The sequence below is a fragment of the Eubalaena glacialis genome, chromosome 1 (assembly GCF_028564815.1).
Source record: "Eubalaena glacialis isolate mEubGla1 chromosome 1, mEubGla1.1.hap2.+ XY, whole genome shotgun sequence".
In the NCBI taxonomy this organism is placed as follows: domain Eukaryota; kingdom Metazoa; phylum Chordata; class Mammalia; order Artiodactyla; family Balaenidae; genus Eubalaena; species Eubalaena glacialis.
Genome location: NC_083716.1, coordinates 40,792,059 through 40,812,710, shown reverse-complemented (window position 1 = coordinate 40,812,710; position 20,652 = coordinate 40,792,059). Strand labels below are relative to the sequence as shown.

The following is a 20,652-nucleotide window of genomic DNA, read 5'->3' as shown; positions in this document are numbered from 1 at the left end:
GTTGGCATATAACATTGTATTAGGTTAAGGTGTACAACATAATGATTTGATATATGTATACATATTGCAAAATGATTGCCACAATAGGCTATTTTTTGTTTGGTATTTGATCATGTCCTCTCCTTTTAACTTACTTTCAGCCTATCCATTCCTAATGAAACATGTGTAGAAACAGGATCTGAGCAACCAAACAGAACTCTGAACTTTTCTACTTTAGAATATTTAAAAGAAAAAAAAAATGCATACACAGAAACTTGATCAATCAGCATTCTTTGCAAGGGCTGCTTTTTCCTTCTTTGAACCCTTAACCTATTGGAGCAAATAAGAAAAACAACCTGAGAAATCCTGCATTTCCATGTTGCTGTTTACCTAATATTAATACTCCTATAAAAATATAAATTTACCTTTTCCACAGGTTATTTTTAAGCTTGCTGCATTATTACCTGTAAATGATATTTTATGAGAAACAACAAAAATCGCAAAATAATAATTCCATTTTTATAATGGATGTCACTAGGAAAACAGAATTCAGTACACAGGCAGCTTTTCTGGAGCAAATCCATTCTGTTTACTGGGGACTATCTTATTAAATATGCTTCCCATGAAACTGGAAGAGCATCACTTGTCCTTTTAAAGAAGAAACGCTACATAACTAGGTAAGCAAAGAAAACAGCTTGCTGAATAATGCATAGTTCTTAGTATTAACAACTCAGCAGCTATATCCATACTGATTCTAACAGTTCACATAGTGCTTGTTACCTAGGCAACCCAAAGAATGATAGCAATTACATGGAAACACATGTTGCACTTGTTACAATACATCCTATTATAGTAAGTTCCGGAAACCGGGGAGGCTCATCAATAGGCTCAGTCTGGGGAGGCTGGCTTATCACAGTCAGTGACCTGGAAACCTGTTTCCGAGAGACATCCCGGGCAAAATGTTTTAAAAGATGTGGGGCAGATGGTTAGGTCCTAGAATACCAAAGACCTCACAGAAGTCTTGGGGTACATGAATGTCCAGATACCCGGTTTTAGTTTTGAAAAAATGTGTTTGAGAACGGTAGGGCACGCTATGTTTGACTAGAAGATGGACCCTCTCAAATATCCTCCAGGACAATTACCAGAAACCAAGGATAAAGGTTTGTAAACTAGAAGAGCTAGGTTTCTGACTGATAATGTAACAAAATGTTTAATTACTTGTGGGGGAGGCAAATCCTCTCCTGCTCTCCCGTGGCAGTGGGAGATAGAAACTGACAAGAAGCAAGCAGTGGTAGCAGCAGGTGGTAGAAGAAAAGAAAACAGTGAAGTGTCTCATTTCACCAGGAGAAATAGTGATCAGGGCTCATCAGGCTGCAAACCAAAGAATATAGGACAGTCACTTTGAGACATGCTTGACATTCACAAGGCAAAGCCTCAGCCTTCATGGAAAGTGAGGTTTGGGAAGAGGAGATGGAATGGTTTGGCATCCTAATAATTCCAGTAGATGTGAGCTTCCAAGACTCAAATTGTCTAATGACAAATTTGCAAAAGGCCTGGGAGAGGAAAGTTCACACAAGCATGTATAAGAACATCTATATTTTCAGTGATTATCATTAAAGGTAATATGCATATTAGCAGGTTTTCTAAGAAAAGTTTCAAACATTTTCTCATTCTGATTGTCCATATCAGGGCTCTTTACATCATTCCGTCAGAGACAAAGCAAGGTGTATCCAGGTGAGATGATAAACACAAGGGTGATATCTCCCCTCCCTCTAGATGAAAGGAAATCAATAGGATAGAAGATCTAAAAATAGTAACAATAATGATAATAATAATTACTATCTTTAACATGCTTTTTCTAATGTGGTCATTGTAAATTTAGTACACGTAAATGCGCTCCACATGAGTACATGCCTTCCACGAACTCAAATGGAGTGTGTTTCAAAGTGAAGCCTATCACAGACATAGAAAATAAACCTATGGTTACCAAAGGAGAAAGGTGTGGGGAGGGATAAATTAGGAATTTGGGAATAAAAGATACATACTACTACATATAAAATAGATAACCAACAAGGACCTACTATATAATCAATATTTTGTAATAACCTATATGCGAAAAGAATCTGAAAAAGAATTTATATATGTATAATTGAATTGCTTTGCTGTATACCTGAAACTAACACAACATTGTAAGTCAACTATACTTCAATAAAAAATAAATTTTTTTTTTTTTTTTACAGGTGAAGTCTATAGACCCCCCCCCACCACCGAGGGCTTGATTCCAGATGTTCACTCCAAATGCAGATTCCAGAGCTCTGTGTCCAGAGTTTTTGATTTAACCCTCCTGGAGGGGACCCAGGTAATCTATACTGTAGCGAGTTCCTACAGGATTGCTGATGCATGCTAATTTGATTGAGAATCTTTTTAACTTTGTCAATTTATCTACGAAGCTTGACAAACAGTAGAAAACTGGACACTAAGCTGTACCTAATGGAGTGCTTTTCAGGGGAGAGGATGAAGAGCACAGGGTAGATGAAGTCCAACAGTAAAAAAAAAAAAAAAGACATACCTTGAAAAAAGAAACCTCTGTTTTATCCTATTCTCTAGGCTTCTTACTCATAGAAAACTGCAATTATTTGTTTATTAGATATCCTTTGAGAAATGCCTTATAAACATACCAGTATAACATCTCATATATGTATACACAGCCCATTGCAGGGGAAGAGGGGTAAAAAAGAATGGGGACACACAATAGCATTGGCCTGTCACTTGCTCTTTTTCACTAAAACATATCTATAGTTGATTATTCCATAAGTACACATACAGATGTCCCTCATCTTTAAAACAGTTGCATGTAGTTCTATAAGACATTATACTTTTATATGATATATAGCTATAATAAATGTAATTCATTGCTGAAATATATGTTGTTTCTAGCATTTGTGATTACAATGAACGATGCCTCCCAACATTTCAGAACTACTGCTCCAAGTAATAAGGGTAAGGATGGTTCAGTCTTCCTCTGACTACAGGAAGGTGTCATGATCATGATCAGTGTTATGTGCCGTTCTCTGAAATGGGCAGTACATACTGCAGCACACAAAAATTTTGCTGTTAGCACCTAGCACATCCTTCTGTCTACCTTTCTATGCGATTTCTTTGCCTTCTAAGAAATTTTTTCCTGTCTTTCAAGAGGTAAGAGAGAGACCCTTTCTCTTCTAAAACCCTACTCCTTTTTACTGCCCTCTTTTTTCATCCTCCTCTCTTTGCGCTGAATGTGCTTTAGTCTTCCACACGATTGAGGGTCACTGCAGGAGGGTAACTGATGCTCTCCCATGCTGTATACATGGGGTCTCTGGCCACTCTTTCTCTGTGTGAAGAAATCCGAACATCCAATATGATAAAGCACTATATAAGTGGAAGAAATAAAAATAACAGAGTACAAGGATCTATTAGATTTAAGTGGCTGTCTTTCAGGTTCTAAATAAAATTTGGCATTCTAAATAATGTTTGGATGTCTTTTTCTGAAGAGACACTGGAAGCTATATAATAATATTGCTGCACTGCACAAATACCAGTCTGACCCAATACTAATATGCCAAACGTAATCACTTGCATTACATAAATCTATATGTGCCTGAGGTATGCATAATGTTTGTTTGTTTGTTTAAATTTATTTATTTTTGGCTGTGTTGGGTCTTGTTGCGCGCGGGCTTTCTCTAGTTGTGGTGAGCGGGGGCTACTCTTCGTTGCGGTGTGCGGGCTTCTCACAGCGGTGGCTTCTCTTGGTTGTGGAGTACAGACTTCAGGCACGCGGGCTTCAGTAGTTGTGGCTCGCGGGCTCTAGAGCACAGGCTCAGGAGCTGTGGCGCACAGGCTTAGTTGCTCCGCGGCATGTGGGATCTTCCCGGACCAGGGCTCGAACCTGTGTCCCATGCATTGGCAGGCGGATTCTTAACCACTGCGCCACCAGGGAAGTCCCTGCATAATGTTTTAGAGTCTGCAAAACTCTTTTATATTCATCATCCTACTTTTAAAGCTAGAAAATATTCAATCCATTTTAATACCCTATTGATAAACAATGCCTTTTGAACTTCCAAACATGAAATGGACCACTTTAAGTGTTTCCATTTAGCAAAGACTCATATATATCTTACTCCATATATATTTCTTCAGAGTGACAGTTGCAATGAGAAACAGCTTAAATTAACAGCCATCTCTGTTTTACTTTTCTCCTCTGTGAGATAATTTAGTTTCTAGGCACTCTTTTCTTATAAGTAAGCAGCCACAAAAGATTAGAAAAGAATTCAGCACAGTGAATTTTCTTGGCAAAATAACATATTAGCTAAATGGTGTCTATTAAATCACCTGTGCCACTGGCAGCTGGTTTTAGTGCTATCCAATAAATGACAAAATAAGCTTTTGCGAGGATTTTTCAATATTCTGTCATGTGGTTATAGATTTCAGAGCTTCTTCCTGTCAGTTTTATGCTGCATTTCTTTACAAAACTGACAGGTAGCTGACAGGGCAAGAAAAGTTAGAAATATTTGGCTGGTGGTGAAATTAACAGAATTTTTCCTTTGGGGGAGTAAAACATTTATTCTAAGTACAGAAAAATAAGTTACAGCTTTCAGGAATACACTATTTCTCTTAGTCAGACTGCCTGAAATCATATCTGTCTCTTACTTGCCGTAAAACCCTGGGCACCTGATCTAGCCTATCAAGAAAACTGTCTAGGTAACTAACTGTGCCTCAGTTTCCTCATCTATCAAAAAACCCTCAGAAGGTTATTACGGGGGTTGAACGAGCAGTTCTGTATAAAGCATTTAGTACCGTGCGGGGCATTGTAATTGTAACAATAATAGCTTGGATTCACACGGCTCTCTTTTAGGTCGTAGGGATGCATATTAAATAATCTTTTAGAGCCACATTTACAAAAATACACCTGGGGTTGTATAATGATATTCTATTATATATTATATATATATATATATAACTAAGGGCTGTATATTAAGCCCTTAGTTTTCCAAATAATATTGTAAGCATTAACAGTGGACAATAATTTTAATCCATAGCTGGAAATGGAAAGACTATTGAGAGAGGAAAGAAGAAAAGAATATAAACCTATTGCCACCGTGGTTTATCGTGATCTTTGCCATTCTGGATCTATTTACTGAAGTATTTACTTCTACCTTCACTCACAACTCACTCTTCTCCTAATTTAACTTTTACAGCAACCCATCTCATCTGCTTTCTCACTCAGCCACCCACAGTTACTGACAGCCACCTCCCTCATGCAGGAAAATTGCTGATGTCTTCTCAGGGAAGAAGGCAAAAAATGCTACACTTTGAGCTAAGCAATCAGAACTGCTTCGGAGCCACCATGAGGGAAACCAAAGGGAAGGGGATTTCATTTTGCTTCCTATGGTGCTGTTCTTTCTAGGAGCTTAGGACTCTTTTCTACCTAAACAATAGGAAACATACGTGCTTATACTCTGAGTGAAAGAAGGAGGTTGGAAAGTAATGGACAGCAGCTACAGAAACAGGAGAGAGAAAAAAAATTTTTTTTTTAATCCGGGAGAAAGTATGTGAATAAGCAAGGTCATCTTAGGAAGAAGCAAAGTCCTCAAATGACATAACCAGTTACTGAGCCCCACAAAAACAGAACAATGTATCAAGGCATTAACAGAGGCTTGATGCTACTGTCCCTGGTGAGTAAGTTATTATGATGCTTCACTTGTGAGCACAGACTCGTGGTCAAAGATAAACTCATGTTTGTACCATTTCCTCGAAGTACAATTAACATATGAATTTAGTTCCAATACTTAATTTAACTAAGAAATGTTTGGTTATATTTTATCCATGCTGTACTTAAATACTGTTCTCAAGAAATCATGCTTTAAGGTTAGAGTTTAAGGACTAATCAGAAAATAATAAGACGCTCATTGAATAAATGGCCTGGCAATGATGTACTATCCACCAAGAAAGAGCCTTGCCTACATCCCCAGGGTCTAGACAGAGAGGAACATGAAGGGCTGTCCATTATACTGATTTCAAGTCAAATGCAATCAGTGTTAAGTAATAACGTATATATACACATATATACATATATGCATATGCATATGTATATGCGTGTATATACATATACATACGCATATATGTATATATGTGTATATATACATATACGCACATATATAAAATATATATGGAGAGAGAGAGAGAGAGAGAGAGAGGACCTAGCATGGTAAAGAGAAATAACAGTCCCTTTTCTTAGTAATAAGGAAAAAAATTTCATCTTCTACCTCAGCAAGAGGGTCAATGGGTAAACAGTAGTTATATTTTCATTTTCTATATACCTCTCAGGAAATCAAACTAATCAAAAATGCATCTGGAAACTGTCTGCTCGAATCCTGTATTCTCTATCTTGCCTGACAGAACGGAAACTCCTTGCAGGCACAGCTGTTCTTTTGCCACAAATTTGAATCTGAACACCATAAATCCTCAGGAAAAGTTCCAGAGAAAAGCTAATAAAACTTTCTAGTGAAAAGTTCTACTAAAGCAGGGGTCACATTTCAGTTCACATTTAAACCCCACAGTGGCAAACGCAGTGCCTACCTTCCCCAGAGCACATGTTCCATAAATATTTATGGAATAGGTGCTGAATCAATTTTAGCTGAATAATGAATAACAGCATTCCTAAAGAGTTATTCAGGCCATTGCTGATCTGAAATGAGTGAGGTAAGTTTCCTTCCTGTCAGGGATGCATACATTTTCCTGCCCTCCTCCACCTCTTCCACCCCATCTGCAGACACCTGCTCTCAGGAGGATTTCTTGGAACCTGGCCTCCCTGTGGAAGTCCTGCAGGTAAGAATGAATGCCTGCAACAATTGCTCAATCCTGGGACCTCTGCAGCAGACCCCAGACCACTAAACTGGCAGAGAAACTTCTTCTTGATTCTCCCTGCAGGTGTCAGCTTCTCTTTCTTGGACCCCTCACAGGCCATGGGCTAACACGCACAGTTCCATTTTCAGAGCTAACAAAAGACTGAGCTCCAAAGGAATCGGTCATTGGAACTTCCCTGTTTCCCTGCAGGCACTGGCTTTGTTCCCCAGAGCCAGGAGGGAATTGGCAAACACCTGCAGGTGAGTGAGAGGACATCTCTCACTGTACTGCTGTGCCAGAAAGTGTGTGCAGCTATTTCAAGGTGAATGTCAGATGGTAGTGATGAAGATGATAAATGGAAGAATTGTTACTATTCATTACTGTGCCATTAAACTGCCAGGAAGAGAATTAGCAATATTTTTATATGACAGAGAGAAGAGTTAGATATTTTAAAATATACGCTCTATTCATCTTCAAGAAAATCATACATTATATATGTGTGAGCTTTCTGAAGATCGTGAATGAGTGGCCGAATATTTCTTTACTGTTTGATTCCAGACTCTTTTTCTATCTGTAAATCAATATTTAAAATTTCTATGAAAATTACCCATTTTTGGCACTAGCATTTTGTTTTTGCAGATACAGAGGGAATGACCTAGAGAAATGTTGTAGGAAAACTCTCTCCAGTGGGAGGTGCGTTGTCAGGGACCTCTCCATGCTAGCAGGTAAAGGAGGTTAACTCCTGACACTGCAACAGTCTGTAGAGTCCCTCCCACTCCAGCTGATTGCTGGGCGCCCACATAGAGTTGTTAAAGAGTTTCACTATCACCCTGGATCCACTCCCTTTCCCATACTGTATTGAATCATGGATGGACATCAGAAGAGAGCTACACCTCTCTCTCCCAGGAAGCTGGAATTGGTACCCAGAAAACAAATCATTCTCTCTGGGAAAATCTGTAGCAAGTAAATCAAAAGACTGTAGAAGAGCCCCTTAAATGGCAGTGGACTTGGGAGAGAAATCAGAGCAATCTGGTTCTTCAAGCAGAGTGGGAGTGGGGGCGGGGGGGAGGAGGAAGAAAGATGGGAATAGAGCATCCTGAATGCATTACAATTGCCAATTCTTTGTTTTCCTGAAGATGACGGCATTACTGCATGTTATGGACTAAACTGTGTCCCGCCACCATCACCACCACATACACAAGTTCATATGTTGAATTTGCTGTTGAAGCCCTAACCTCCAATGTGACCTCTTTATTACTTTAAAGAGGTAATTAAAGTTAAATGAAATATAAGGGTGGGGCCCTAATCCAATATGGCTGCTGTCTTTATAAGAAGTGGAAGAAACACCAGGGATTTACACTCACTAAGGAAAGGCCATGTGAGGATACAGCTAGAAAGTGGCCATCTGCAAGTCAAGGAGAGAGGTCTCTGGAGAAAGCAAACATGCTAGTATCTTGATCTCAGACTTCTAGCCTCCAGAAATGTGAGAAAATAAAATTTGATTGTTGAAGCCACCCAATCTATGGTATTTTGTTATGGCAGCCCAAGCAGACAAATACATTGCTTGTGGGTTCTGAGCGATAACAGCGTAGCATTAAAATACCATCCCCTGCTTTTGCTTATCAAGGTTGGAGTTGGTTTCTGTACTTGTACCAAGAAGCACTAGTTACCACATTCCTATAAACATTGTATTTTACATGTTTATCTCATGTGTGACTCTGGGGGATCTAACTGTTTGATGGCAAATTTGAACTGACACTCCGAAGTAATGTTTTTCAAGGATCGTTCAAATTGATAAAAAATCCAAAATACATTCTGTCACGCTGGTTTTTGTTGTTGTCGTTTTTAACAATCTGAGCCCCCAATCAAATATTTCAGAAAGACCTCTCTCCTGTAACTTGGTATAAATATAGGCTCGTTCTACAGGCCCGTCGAGCCTCAGAAGAGAGGTAGCAGCCTAACTTCTGAAGTGAATGGCAGTTCTGACATTTCTCTGAAGTTGGGTATTGGATTGTTCTGGTTACAGAAAAGAAGATTCACAAGTTGTTAATCTTAAACAGTGTGTCTTTTTCAGGGCTCGTAGGTTTCCACAGTTTATGAGGACACTTCCTTCCTCTGTGTTCTTTCCGGTGACAGCCTGAAGCAGGAATAGGGAGCTCTGCTTCGTGTCCAATTAGGTCTGCTTTTCCACGTTTGAATAAATGGCCTCTGTCTGCCAGTGAATGCTCGAAAGTAGTAGTCCTAATGACATGCTGGACACGACTGTAAGCTCAAATAGGTATCCCATGTGCCAGACCAACACGCTGTTGTCTAAGCCTGGATCCTCCACAGTCAGAGTTCAGGCAGGCCCTTTTAATAATAATGAATAAGTGGAATTCCAGCCAACTAAATATTTGAAGAGTGCATTTCCCGATTTAGTATAAGAACTCGGTGAGCACCAAAAATGATCAGGAAAATTATCATTGCACTGTCCTATGGAATTCAGCCTAAAAATTATCCATATTCAACTACAAATCTACCATAAATCAAAATGGCAATGTTATCCAAGGTTGTCTCTGTACAATTTTTAAAAAAATATCGTCTGACAACAGACCATTAGTTCACCCAATACAACCCTTTCAAAGATAAAAACGAAGATATAAATTTTACCTGGATAAAAAAAATGAAGATATACATTTAAAAATAAATAGCATTAGACTAAAATTTGAGTCTCTTTCCACTTAAGATGCTGCTTCATCTACCAAAACGATTAATTTTACACAACAAAGGTAGATTAACAATTACCATACAAAATAAATAATGATCAAAAACAAATACATAATTTATTCCATGCAAGAATCCAATACAGGTGATGTTATTGCCATTTAAGTCTTGCAGAAATGGAAGCACAGTGAGCTTATGTAATTTGTCCAAGGCTACACAGTGACTTGTTGAATTAGACAGCTGACGCAAAGCTCTGATTAAAGAATGTATTCTTAACCCCTTCACTCTACTGCCTCTCAGAAGTGCTGAGAACAGTTTGGAAGGGAAAGTCTGAAGATCTAGATCCCATTACAAGCTAGGCCAGTAACCTGGCATCTGACCCTGGTTGAGTCCCTTGTCTTCCCTGAGCTTTATTTTCTTCACCTATTAAAAAAAAAAAAAAGAATGTGGTTGGACTACACAGGCCTGTGCAGGGAGAATGTTTGGCTCTGTCCAGTAAAAGTGATTCATCTCACGTATAAGTAAATGAAATTTACTATTTGTTCATATTAAATACATTTTAAAATTTGGGAAAAATGTCATGGACCAATATTATTTTAGGTTGGAGAAATTTGGGCTCTTTCATTTTTATGGAAAATACATCATTACCTATCTAACTAGATGTACTTTAAAATCTTTATGTGATGTTTAACTATAGCCATGCAAATTGAAAAAGGAAACATTTTCTCAATTGCTTCAGTTTTTATACCTTATAGTCCATCTGTTGCCACAGCACTGATTGTGATATCAAAATTGCAATTAGTTACACTCAGAGACAATCAGGAAAAAGGCCAAGGGAGACTGTGTCCAGGTCTCAATAACCTGTGATTACTGTGAAATGGGAAGTTTAAAATCAAGAGACCTGGTTTCAGGCTACAGCTTTGCCACTTATTAGCTATGTGACCTTGGGAAACTTATTTAATGGAATAATAATTTAAGAGCTTGAGTCAAATGATGTGTGGGCAAATCCTGGCTCTGCCAGTTAACATGGGCACACTGGTTAACTTCTCTGTGCCTCTGTTTCTTTAGCTATAAATTCAGACACTATGACTGCCTATCTCAGAGGGGTTGTTGGAAGGATTAAAAAAAATGTTGTATTTTATAAAACATTTATCAAAGGGTCTCCTTCCTATTAAGGGCTCAGAGTTAGGTATTATGACTAGTATCTGTATTTCGGGTGCGTCCATTGCTAGGTAAAGTTCTAAGTAACAGTTAAGTTTCTACATCTTTAAAATAAGGATGCAGTAGTATGTACCTCACATGATTGTTGTCAAGATCAGATGTGGGAATCCAAAGAAAATTATTTTGTAAACTGAAAGCATTAAATTACCATTTGGTTAACATAAGTAAATTGTTATTATAAGATGACCTTGTAATTATTTTAAAAATATTTACTGAGTGCTCAGAATATAAGACACTGGACTAAGCACTATGAAGAATATAAAACAGATGTGGGTTCTATGCTTAAGTGATAACACAAGAATATCAGTACCTCTAATGACAGAAGATAATGGGTGTCAAATCCATACTCTAGTCCAAGTATTAAAAAGGATAGTCCAAGTGCAAAAGATATCCTGGAGAAGGATTGGATAAGATTGGTAGTCTTAAATCTCTGCCATTATTATTCTATGTTCATATTTCAGAAAGATGAAAGAAAGTCTAGTGACTCTTAAATCAAGTTTACATTTCTGAATCTGATCTTCAAAACCTTTTGTAATCTGATCCAAAAGACAATCTTCTATCGCACTACTCACTAACTCTCTATCGGTTTCCTCTGAGGGCATCCAAAACACCAGGTTCCAATTTCATGTCTTGGCTATTCCGAGTTCCTGGCTTGTTCTCCGGATCTTCTGTTCATACATACTAGATTATAACCCATCCCTTAAATCCCAGCTCCATCAGGAAGTCTTCCCTGATGAACTAGACCTCATCATTCTCTTCCATCTCTACACACATCAGTTCCTGATGCAGTAGGTTTGCAGTAGGGTCCCAAATTTTGCATTTCTAAGCTGATGCTCGTGCTACTGGCGCAGGGACCATACCTAGAGAGTCTATTCCAGTAGAATGTCTATCTTTTTTCACTGCTATATTGCCAGTACTTAGAATAAATATTTACGTAATAAAAGAATAAATATAAGACACTTTGTTAATTGACAAGGGGGAGTCATACTCTTTCCTTTAAAGATGTTATAGAAGGAATTCTACTAAAAGGTAGAAGGGTTTCTATCATCAGAAATGTTAAGATAAGGAATGGTTTATATCCAAAGGAAAATGAACTTACTTCCAACCTAGAGAAAGGAGGAGGAAGATTAGGGAGAACTTTGTGGAGTAGTATATTTGATCTATTCCTTGAAGGACCCACACATTTATTTTAAAAATGCCTATCATAGCTAAAAATATTTTTAGTAATTATCTTTGGAATTTGTCTAATTAATCTATGGTGAATCCTTTTTAAAGCCCTCAAAGTCAACAGAATCTTTATATTCTGATGTAAGATTTGATATTTGGAAAAAGCTAAACATCATATTTTTTGCCAAGTCTTGTCAGAAAGTCAGGTGATTTAGCTGCATAACTCTGTTCTTGGTTGAAAACAAGGTATACATTTGAGTTAAGTCACCAATTTTCTAGTATGACTTACAAATGGAGCCATGAAACAATTTCAGGGCAGTAGTTTAAAAATCATTCTGAACACTGGAAGCCTCGATGGATTAAGTTTATAGTTTCTGAAGGTGATTAGTTTGAAAAATGGCCCCCATTTGGCCGTATGCCCTGATATGTTTGTTTAAAAATCACTCTTAGTATAGTTGGTATTTTGATGTAGTGAAAGAATTGATGTCTGAACATGAAAGATGCCATGTACATTTTTCTTCAGATTGCATACCATGCTATAAATATCTAAAGTTTAAACATTATGGAAAGAAAGAAAGCAATTTAAAATGGAAGTTCTTCCAAGGCAGATCTATGAAAAAAAGTATGTGTTGGTACCAGGAGATAGACAGTTTCCTAAGAACTCTTGGTAATTCTGGGCCACCCAGTTTAATAATAAATATTAGTTTACGTGTCCTGCGCATTGAGCTATGTGCTGGGTCACACCGGACCTCTATGAAGGGGGGCTATATCAACACATTCTTCTAGTTTGGAATACGGGAACTAAAGAGAACATACAAGGCCTCTGACAAAAAGCACACTCTTACAGTCATGGCTTTTCCCTTCTTGTTTGTCCCTAGAGCTCCTCAGCTACTCTGTTCACCCATACTTTGAGCCCAGGGTTTCTTCAGGGTAGGGTCAGCATGTCCTAGCTCTACTAGGTCAGCATTAAAAGAGTAATAGATTTTTTTAAGACCACCCATATCTTATACCTTTTAACAGAGTGTACTAAGCTTAGTTTGGCCTGATATAAATGAAGAAAACCCAACACTTCAAGTTCCTTTGTTTAGACCAATGATTCTTAAAGTGGGGTCCCCAAAGCAGCAGCATCATCATCACCTGAGAATTTGTTAGAAATGCAAATTCTCCAGTCCCACCCCAGAAATACTGAATCAGAACTGGGGAGGGGAGGTGGTGAGGCCCAGCTACCTGACTTAATTAGCCATGGGTCTAGGTGGTCCTGACATATGCCAAAGTGTGAAGACCACTGGTTTAGATTTTATCAGCAGCAGCAGTAAAGAAGCTCTCACTATCAGATAAGCTGCATGGACTTTTATGAACTTTACAACTTATTCTAATAGCCTATTATCATCCGCTTGATAAGTACATTTAACATACACACTATTACACATGTAATCGACATCTAAGTTGTCCTCGACAGAATGCATGTTAAAAAGTCATGGCTTGGGGCTTCCCTGGTGGTGCAGTGGTTAAGAATCCACCTGCTACTGCAGGGGACATGGGTTTGAGCCCTGGTCAGGGAAGATCCCACATGCCGCGGAGCAACTAAGCCCCTGCGCCACAACTACTGAGCCTGCGCTCTAGAACCCGTGAGCCACAACTACTGAGCCTGTGTGCCACAACTACTGAAGCCCACGTGCCTAGAGCCCGTGCTCCACAACAAGAAAAGCCACCGCAATGAGAAAGCTGTGCACTGCAACAAAGAGTAGCCCCTGCTTGCCACAACTAGAGAAAGCCCACGGGCAGCAATGAAGACCCAATGCAGCCAAAAAAAAAAAAAAAAAAAGTCATGGCTTTCTTAGTAAAGAGATGGTATGAAAAGGAGACAAATGAACCTAAAGAACTTGTTTTTAGTTTTCTGAAATGATACCATCCTCAACTCCCCTCCACCCCTGCGCCACCTCAAATAAAAGAATCAAGAGGAAAAAAATTACTATCAAGTAATACACTTTATCATTTGCAGATATAGGTTATCATACATCTTGAATGAATAGCTATGTCCAAGCCTGTTTTAAAGAACTATTAAAACACTTGAAGGTAAATGGATGCTTTGTCTGATTTGTAGCTAAACCCTCACACTCATTTCAGATCTATTCATTGAACTATGATACCCAAGATTCATAACACAATTTTTTGATGAAACGTAAAGTTTCATAATCTCCTCAAAAGGCATACGTAGAATAAAATGGTTCTCTGCTTAAGGGTTAAGACTTAGGCTCTGCAGCAGTACAGTTCATAGACATGTAATGCAATCTATATATGTAATTTTAATTTTTCTAAGTAACCACATAAAAAAGTAAAATAAAATGAGTGATATTAATGTTAAATATATATTTTGTTTAATCCAATGTACTAAACATATCACTTCAACATGAAAAAATAAAAAATGATATTTTTACCTTTTTATACTTAGTCTTCAAAATCTTGCATGTATTTTACAAGTATAGTACATCTCAATTAGAATGCTAAATTTTAACTGAAAATACTTTTTATTTAGATTTAATAAATTTTATCATTGCAAAAGTAGATTCCATACTCGTTCCAAACATACTAAAAAGTTTTCCAAAAGCCTAAGTGAATATGTTTTTATATTAAAATTAATAAAAGTAATGAAATTAAAAGTTCAATTTCTCAATCACACTAGCCACCTTTCAAGTACTCGACAGGCTACAAGTTGCTAGTAGCTACAATATGGGGCAGAGACGCTCTGGAGCTGTGAGGGACCAACCTGGGTAAGAATTCAGGCTTTGCCGGTTATCGGCTGCTTAGCAAATTACCTAGCCCTCTCCAAGCTTCAATTCTATCCCCTGTTAAATAGGGGAAAGACCCACATTCCACATGTTTCAACTTCTGCCAGCAAAAACAGCAGCAGAATAGAAACTACAGTTTGTTTTCTCTTTCATAATAGAGGTGGTGAAATCATTTCATCAATTTATAATAATCAGAACCAATCTAAATGCCTACAGTATAAGAATGGTTAAATACTTTTAACTCATCCGCTGTAGCCCTAAAATTCAATTAATTATTATTATTAATATCGATTAATATAATTAAGAAAAAAGTATCATTATGAATAGCTCGACTGCTGAGTGCGTGCACAAAGATAAACTTATAAGGACCAGACACCTATCGACAGCGGCTGCCTGAAGCAACAGGATGGGGGCGGGGATGGAGCTAGCACACGCCTTCAGCTTGTATTTCTGGGCAGTTATTGTCCAAAAATGCTTTTCTAAAAAGGAGCTATTACTTTTGTATTTTAATGAGAAAATCCCAAATCTGCTTTGAAACGACTACACTTTTCCCTCACCGTCTGCACGGTGATTTTAAATATAGCGTAAATGCACTCTAATAAGGAGAAACTGCTATACGGAAATACTTGTGTCAGAACGCAGAACACGCCCCCTTTATCTCTTTCAGTTAGCGGTTTCCCGCCAGGCAAACGGAAGCAAAACCGCCCTTGACGTCATGGGAGGCGGCCTCTCCTAGTTACCATGGTGAAGTCTACGCGGCCATCTTTACTGTGGTCAACCCGCACCAAGCTTTTTCCTAGCGGGGGTGGTGGCGCGCCGTGGAAATGTCTGCAGAATAAGAGGTGAGAAAGGAATCATAAGCCTCAGTGAAGGACCAGGGGAAGAACGCCTAATTTAGTTAGTGGAACGTAGAGGTGCAGATGCCGCGGATTAGCGGAACGATTCAAGCAGACTAGTGCAGTTTCTGCCCGGATTTTGAAAGCCGCTTCCGTTGCACGGCGGAAGTGTGAGTCGCAAGAGGACGACTCGGGGAAGAATCCGGTCTACGCTGTGTGTGCACAACCGGAATCATGTCTAGTTTGACGGTGAGAGACCCGGCAATGGATCGATCACTGCGTTCCGTGTTCGTGGGGAACATTCCGTATGAGGCAACTGAGGAGCAGTTGAAGGACATTTTCTCCGAGGTTGGTTCCGTTGTGAGTTTCCGGCTGGTATACGATAGAGAGACGGGAAAACCTAAGGGTTATGGCTTCTGCGAGTACCAAGACCAGGAGACCGCGCTTAGTGCCATGCGGAACCTTAACGGGCGGGAGTTCAGCGGGAGAGCGCTTCGGGTGGACAATGCTGCCAGTGAAAAGAACAAGGAGGAGTTAAAGAGCCTAGGGCCTGCAGCGCCCATCATTGACTCACCCTATGGGGACCCCATCGATCCAGAAGATGCCCCTGAGTCAATTACCAGAGCAGTCGCTAGCCTTCCCCCGGAGCAGATGTTTGAGCTGATGAAGCAGATGAAGCTCTGTGTCCAAAACAGTCACCAGGAAGCTCGAAATATGTTACTTCAAAACCCACAGCTGGCTTATGCGCTGTTGCAGGCGCAAGTAGTGATGAGAATCATGGATCCAGAGATTGCTCTGAAAATTCTGCATCGCAAAATACATGTCACACCACTCATCCCAGGCAAATCTCAATCCGTTTCTGGCCCTGCCCCTGGCCTTTGCCCAGGACCTAATGTTCTGCTGAACCAGCAGAATCCTCCAGCCCCTCAGCCTCAGCATTTGGCCAGAAGACCTGTGAAAGACATCCCTCCACTGATGCAGACCCCTATCCAGGGTGGAATTCCAGCCCCGGGCCCAATTCCAGCTGCAGTTGCTGGCCCTGGCCCTGGCCCTGGCCCCTTAACTCCTGGTGGAGCAATGCAGCCCCAAGTTGGAATGCCAGGGGTTGGTCCGGTGCCCTTAGAGCGGGGGCAGGTGCAGATATCAGATCCTAGAGCTCCTATGTCTCGTGGACCCATGACTGCTGGTGGCCTACCTCCTCGAGGACTGTTAGGGGATGCTCCAAATGACCCACGTGGAGGAACTTTGCTTTCAGTCACTGGAGAAGTAGAGCCCAGAGGCTATCTTGGCCCACCACATCAGGGTCCTCCAATGCACCATGCGTCTGGTCATGACAGCCGGGGCCCTTCCTCACATGACATGAGGGGAGGGCCATTAGCAGATCCCAGAATGCTCATTGGAGAACCCAGAGGACCCATCATAGATCAAAGGGGTCTACCTATGGATGGTAGAGGTAGCAGAGATTCTCGAGGGATGGAGACTCGAGCCATGGAAACTGAGGTCTTGGAGACACGAGTAATGGAGAGAAGAGGAATGGAAACCTGTGCAATGGAAGCCAGAGGGATGGAAGCGAGAGGCATGGATGCAAGAGGAATGGAGATGAGGGGCCCTGGCCCCAGCTCAAGAGGCCCTATGACTGGGGGAATTCAGGGTGCTGGTCCTATTAATATGGGGGCAGGTGGTCCTCAGGGACCCAGACAGGTCCCAAGCATTTCAGGGGTGGGAAATCCTGGAGCTGGCATGCAGGGGGCAGGTATGCAAGGAGCAGGCATGCAGGGGGCAGGTATGCAAGGAGCAGGCATGCAGGGGGCGGGCATGCAAGGGGCAGGCATGCAGGGAGCGGGCATGCAGGGGGCAGGCATGCAGGGAGCAGGCATGCAGGGAGCAGGCATGCAGGGGGCAGGCATGCAAGGGGCAGGCATGCAAGGGGCAGGCAAGCAAGGTGGAGGCCAGCCTAGCAGTTTTAGTCCTGGGCAGAGCCAGGTCACCCCACAGGATCAAGAAAAGGCAGCTTTGATCATGCAGGTTCTTCAACTGACTGCAGATCAGATTGCCATGCTGCCTCCTGAGCAAAGGCAGAGTATCCTGATTTTAAAGGAACAAATCCAGAAATCTACTGGAGCTTCTTGAAAGGTTTTAGAAAATACTTGGCAGTAGTCCCACAAAGGTTTTCTGTAGCATAGAGAATGGGTGGTGCAGAAAGCTGACTTCGTATCCCCACACTTGAATGATTAGGAGTTCCTTCCTCTCAGAACCTAATCTCATTTCTTGTAGTCTTCTTAGTTTTTATTTTTAATTTTAATTGTGGGGTAGGGGGAGGGGGGTGTGGGTCTATTCACTTTAATTCACTGTAAATAATACAAAAATAACTGAACATGATTATATTATACCAAATAAGATTACAAAGGATATGCAGCATTGTTAAAAGCGTCTACAAGGTGTTAAGTAAATTTTTAAAATACTGAGCAAAACAGTGTGAAAACTGCACCTAAAGACTAAAAGATGACCTGTTAAAATGGTAATGTACTAAGATAGTTTAACATGTTTGGTTGTATAAGAAAATAGAGACGTTTACCTCAAAATTACAAGATAATAGTTTTTGGTAAGCCATTTAAAACACAGAATCCTATTTCAGGGGCAACAGAATGCTGAATAGGTTAAGTATTGTTGTACTGTTTTGGAATTACTTCAGAATGTTAGAGCTAAACAGATAATTCTCAACTTGTGGTATTGGAATTGTTTTTGTTCTGAAGCTATGCTACCTGAAAAATCAAGGAATGCATCTGATGTGATGTTATTTCATTTATCCCATCCTTCAAGCAATATTTTGGCCTGGCCTTGAGCATGACAATTTTGCTGGGACAGTTCTAGGTCAATGAGGTTACTTAAATCTGCTCTGACGAGACTCTCTCTCTCAGTACCTTCCTATTTCTCCATAGTCTTTAAGCCCTAAATCTGAATCTGAATAATTTTCTCACATCCTTCCCAAAAATCAGTGTGTAGGGACCAGTTGATCTGGATGAATTATACATAGCATTGGACTTTTCATAAATAATGGAAGGTTTCATGCAGTAAAGCTCTCTGTTTTCTGGTAACTAGCTTCCATTACACAGATCTGTCTGGTCAACCAGAATCAGGAGTTAAACATCTTAGTCTCAGCAACACTTAAAATGCCTTTTAATTTTCTTATTTCAAAATCTGCTTATCTGTTACCATCTTACCAGAATAACTGAGGCCCAGGTAGGTAAAGATATTCTTGTAGCCTGAAATCTGCTAAATTGGTTATTACTTTCCTTTTACAAGTAATAAAGCCATTTAATCCTAATATACATACCCATGAGACATATTTAAAAATCAGTAGGAAGGTGGGGCTTACCACAGTAACTTTAGAGCTACTACTTAATTTGTCTTTAAGCCTTGAGGATGTGGAGACAAACATTTGTGTGACAGAACAAGTAGTAATAACAGAAGTATAAACACCTAAATAACCAGGTGATCTTACTCAGGAGAAGAAAAGCCAATACCTAATTACAGAGGAAAAAATTACTTAATACGAGGAGAGAGTAGAGGCTTAGAAATTGAATTATTTTCCCGTTGCAAGGTTTTTACATCTTAAAAGGATAATTCACTCTTTTTATAAAGTTTACCTCCCTACGATGTTTCCTGCTACCTATTTTACTCCTGTTTTATTGTTCATACTGTTAACTTCCCCATGTTTTCTATATGCTTCCCCTTATTGGAGGGGATAACTCTCCTTTACGTGTATAGTAGTTCTGGTTAATACTAATTCAGAGTTGGCTTGATTACTTTGGAACTGTAGTTGCTTTATCTCACAGCTTTCACTGAAAGGCTCTAACTGAAAACTATTAAATGTTTTGCTCTTTGTTATAGTAAAATCGTACAATGGAGGCTGAGTTTAGTATCTGATGTTTATTTTTAATAAATGTGTTATTCAAAAGTTACGTATTGAGAGTTCCATGGGGCCTGAATACTTTTTCTTTCAAATAAAAAGGCAAATCTAAAGAAATCACAGGACTGAATGGAAATACCTTTTTTAAGATTCATTATCTATAAAGTCCCACAATTGAAATACCTATATATTATATATGCCAATCATGTTTTTCTATAGTAGGTTTCAGTAGCAACATCTTGGATACTCAGCTGTTAGGCTTCCTTTTGTTTGTATTCCCCACTGAGAATGCCTCTGCATCCCAGGAACACCTTATAGGTACTGTATCTTCATTACTGACAGCACTTGTTATATTGCAATGCACTATTTTACTTTTACTCTCTACCCGCCACTCCCACTTTTAATAGACTGAATATGGACTGTCTTACTCATTTCTATATTTGCCATAGCAAAAATTGCAGGTGAGAAGGAAGGACAAAACATTTTATCAGAGTTTTAGTGGAAAAAAAAAAAATCCCATTAAGAGCACATAAATTTCCCTACAAAGGATTTAAATTCCACACAGAACAAATGAGCTATAACAACTATTTGCATTAGAAAATAAATTAGGAATAGATAATACAAGCAATCTCCTGTACTCTGATAAACTGAATAAAATCGGTTCTCTCCTCATTTCCAATTCACGCATGGTCTGACTGTCCCAGTACTGATGTATACAAGCAGTGCATGTCTGCTACGATCAGAATCGTGTTTTACTACGTAATTGTTGGTTATAATCCTGGCATCCTGCATTTTCCCAAATATGGATAGACTAAAACGAAAGCAAATTGATTCACAATAACAGTAGTTGAAGATAGTGGGGTGAAACACTGATTTGCAAATGCCTTTTTATGGCTTATTCCTCTTGGGCAGTGCATATTTTTTGGAAATAAACAATCAACTTTAATCAGTGCCTGCTCATAGCCCTTTCCCTCTTACATTACTAATATCAAAATACATTTTAATGTTGGTGGTATCCCAAGACTAATGATTTGGGTCCATTTGATAAGATAAAAGCCAATGTGAATCTCAGGTGAAGGTAGGCTAATCCAAGTAAGATCGTGTATGACTTTTCAACTCAGAATTCTAAAAGAAAACATTTTTTTTTTATAAAGAAGAACCTTAA

General features: G+C 39.5%; 2 protein-coding genes across 3 annotated transcripts in view; one reads left to right on the top strand and one right to left on the bottom strand.

Annotated features, from left to right (window-relative positions):
• PRKG1 (protein kinase cGMP-dependent 1) overlaps window positions 1-20,652 on the bottom strand; it is a 1,239,224-nt gene that overhangs the window by 521,789 nt on the left and 696,783 nt on the right. The gene's annotated exons all lie outside the window — the stretch shown is intronic.
• On the top strand, window positions 15,766-19,497 carry CSTF2T (cleavage stimulation factor subunit 2 tau variant). Its single transcript, XM_061195636.1, has one exon. The coding sequence runs from the start codon at window positions 15,812-15,814 to the stop codon at window positions 17,705-17,707; it is 1,896 nt and encodes a 631-aa protein (XP_061051619.1). The 5' UTR covers window positions 15,766-15,811; the 3' UTR covers window positions 17,708-19,497.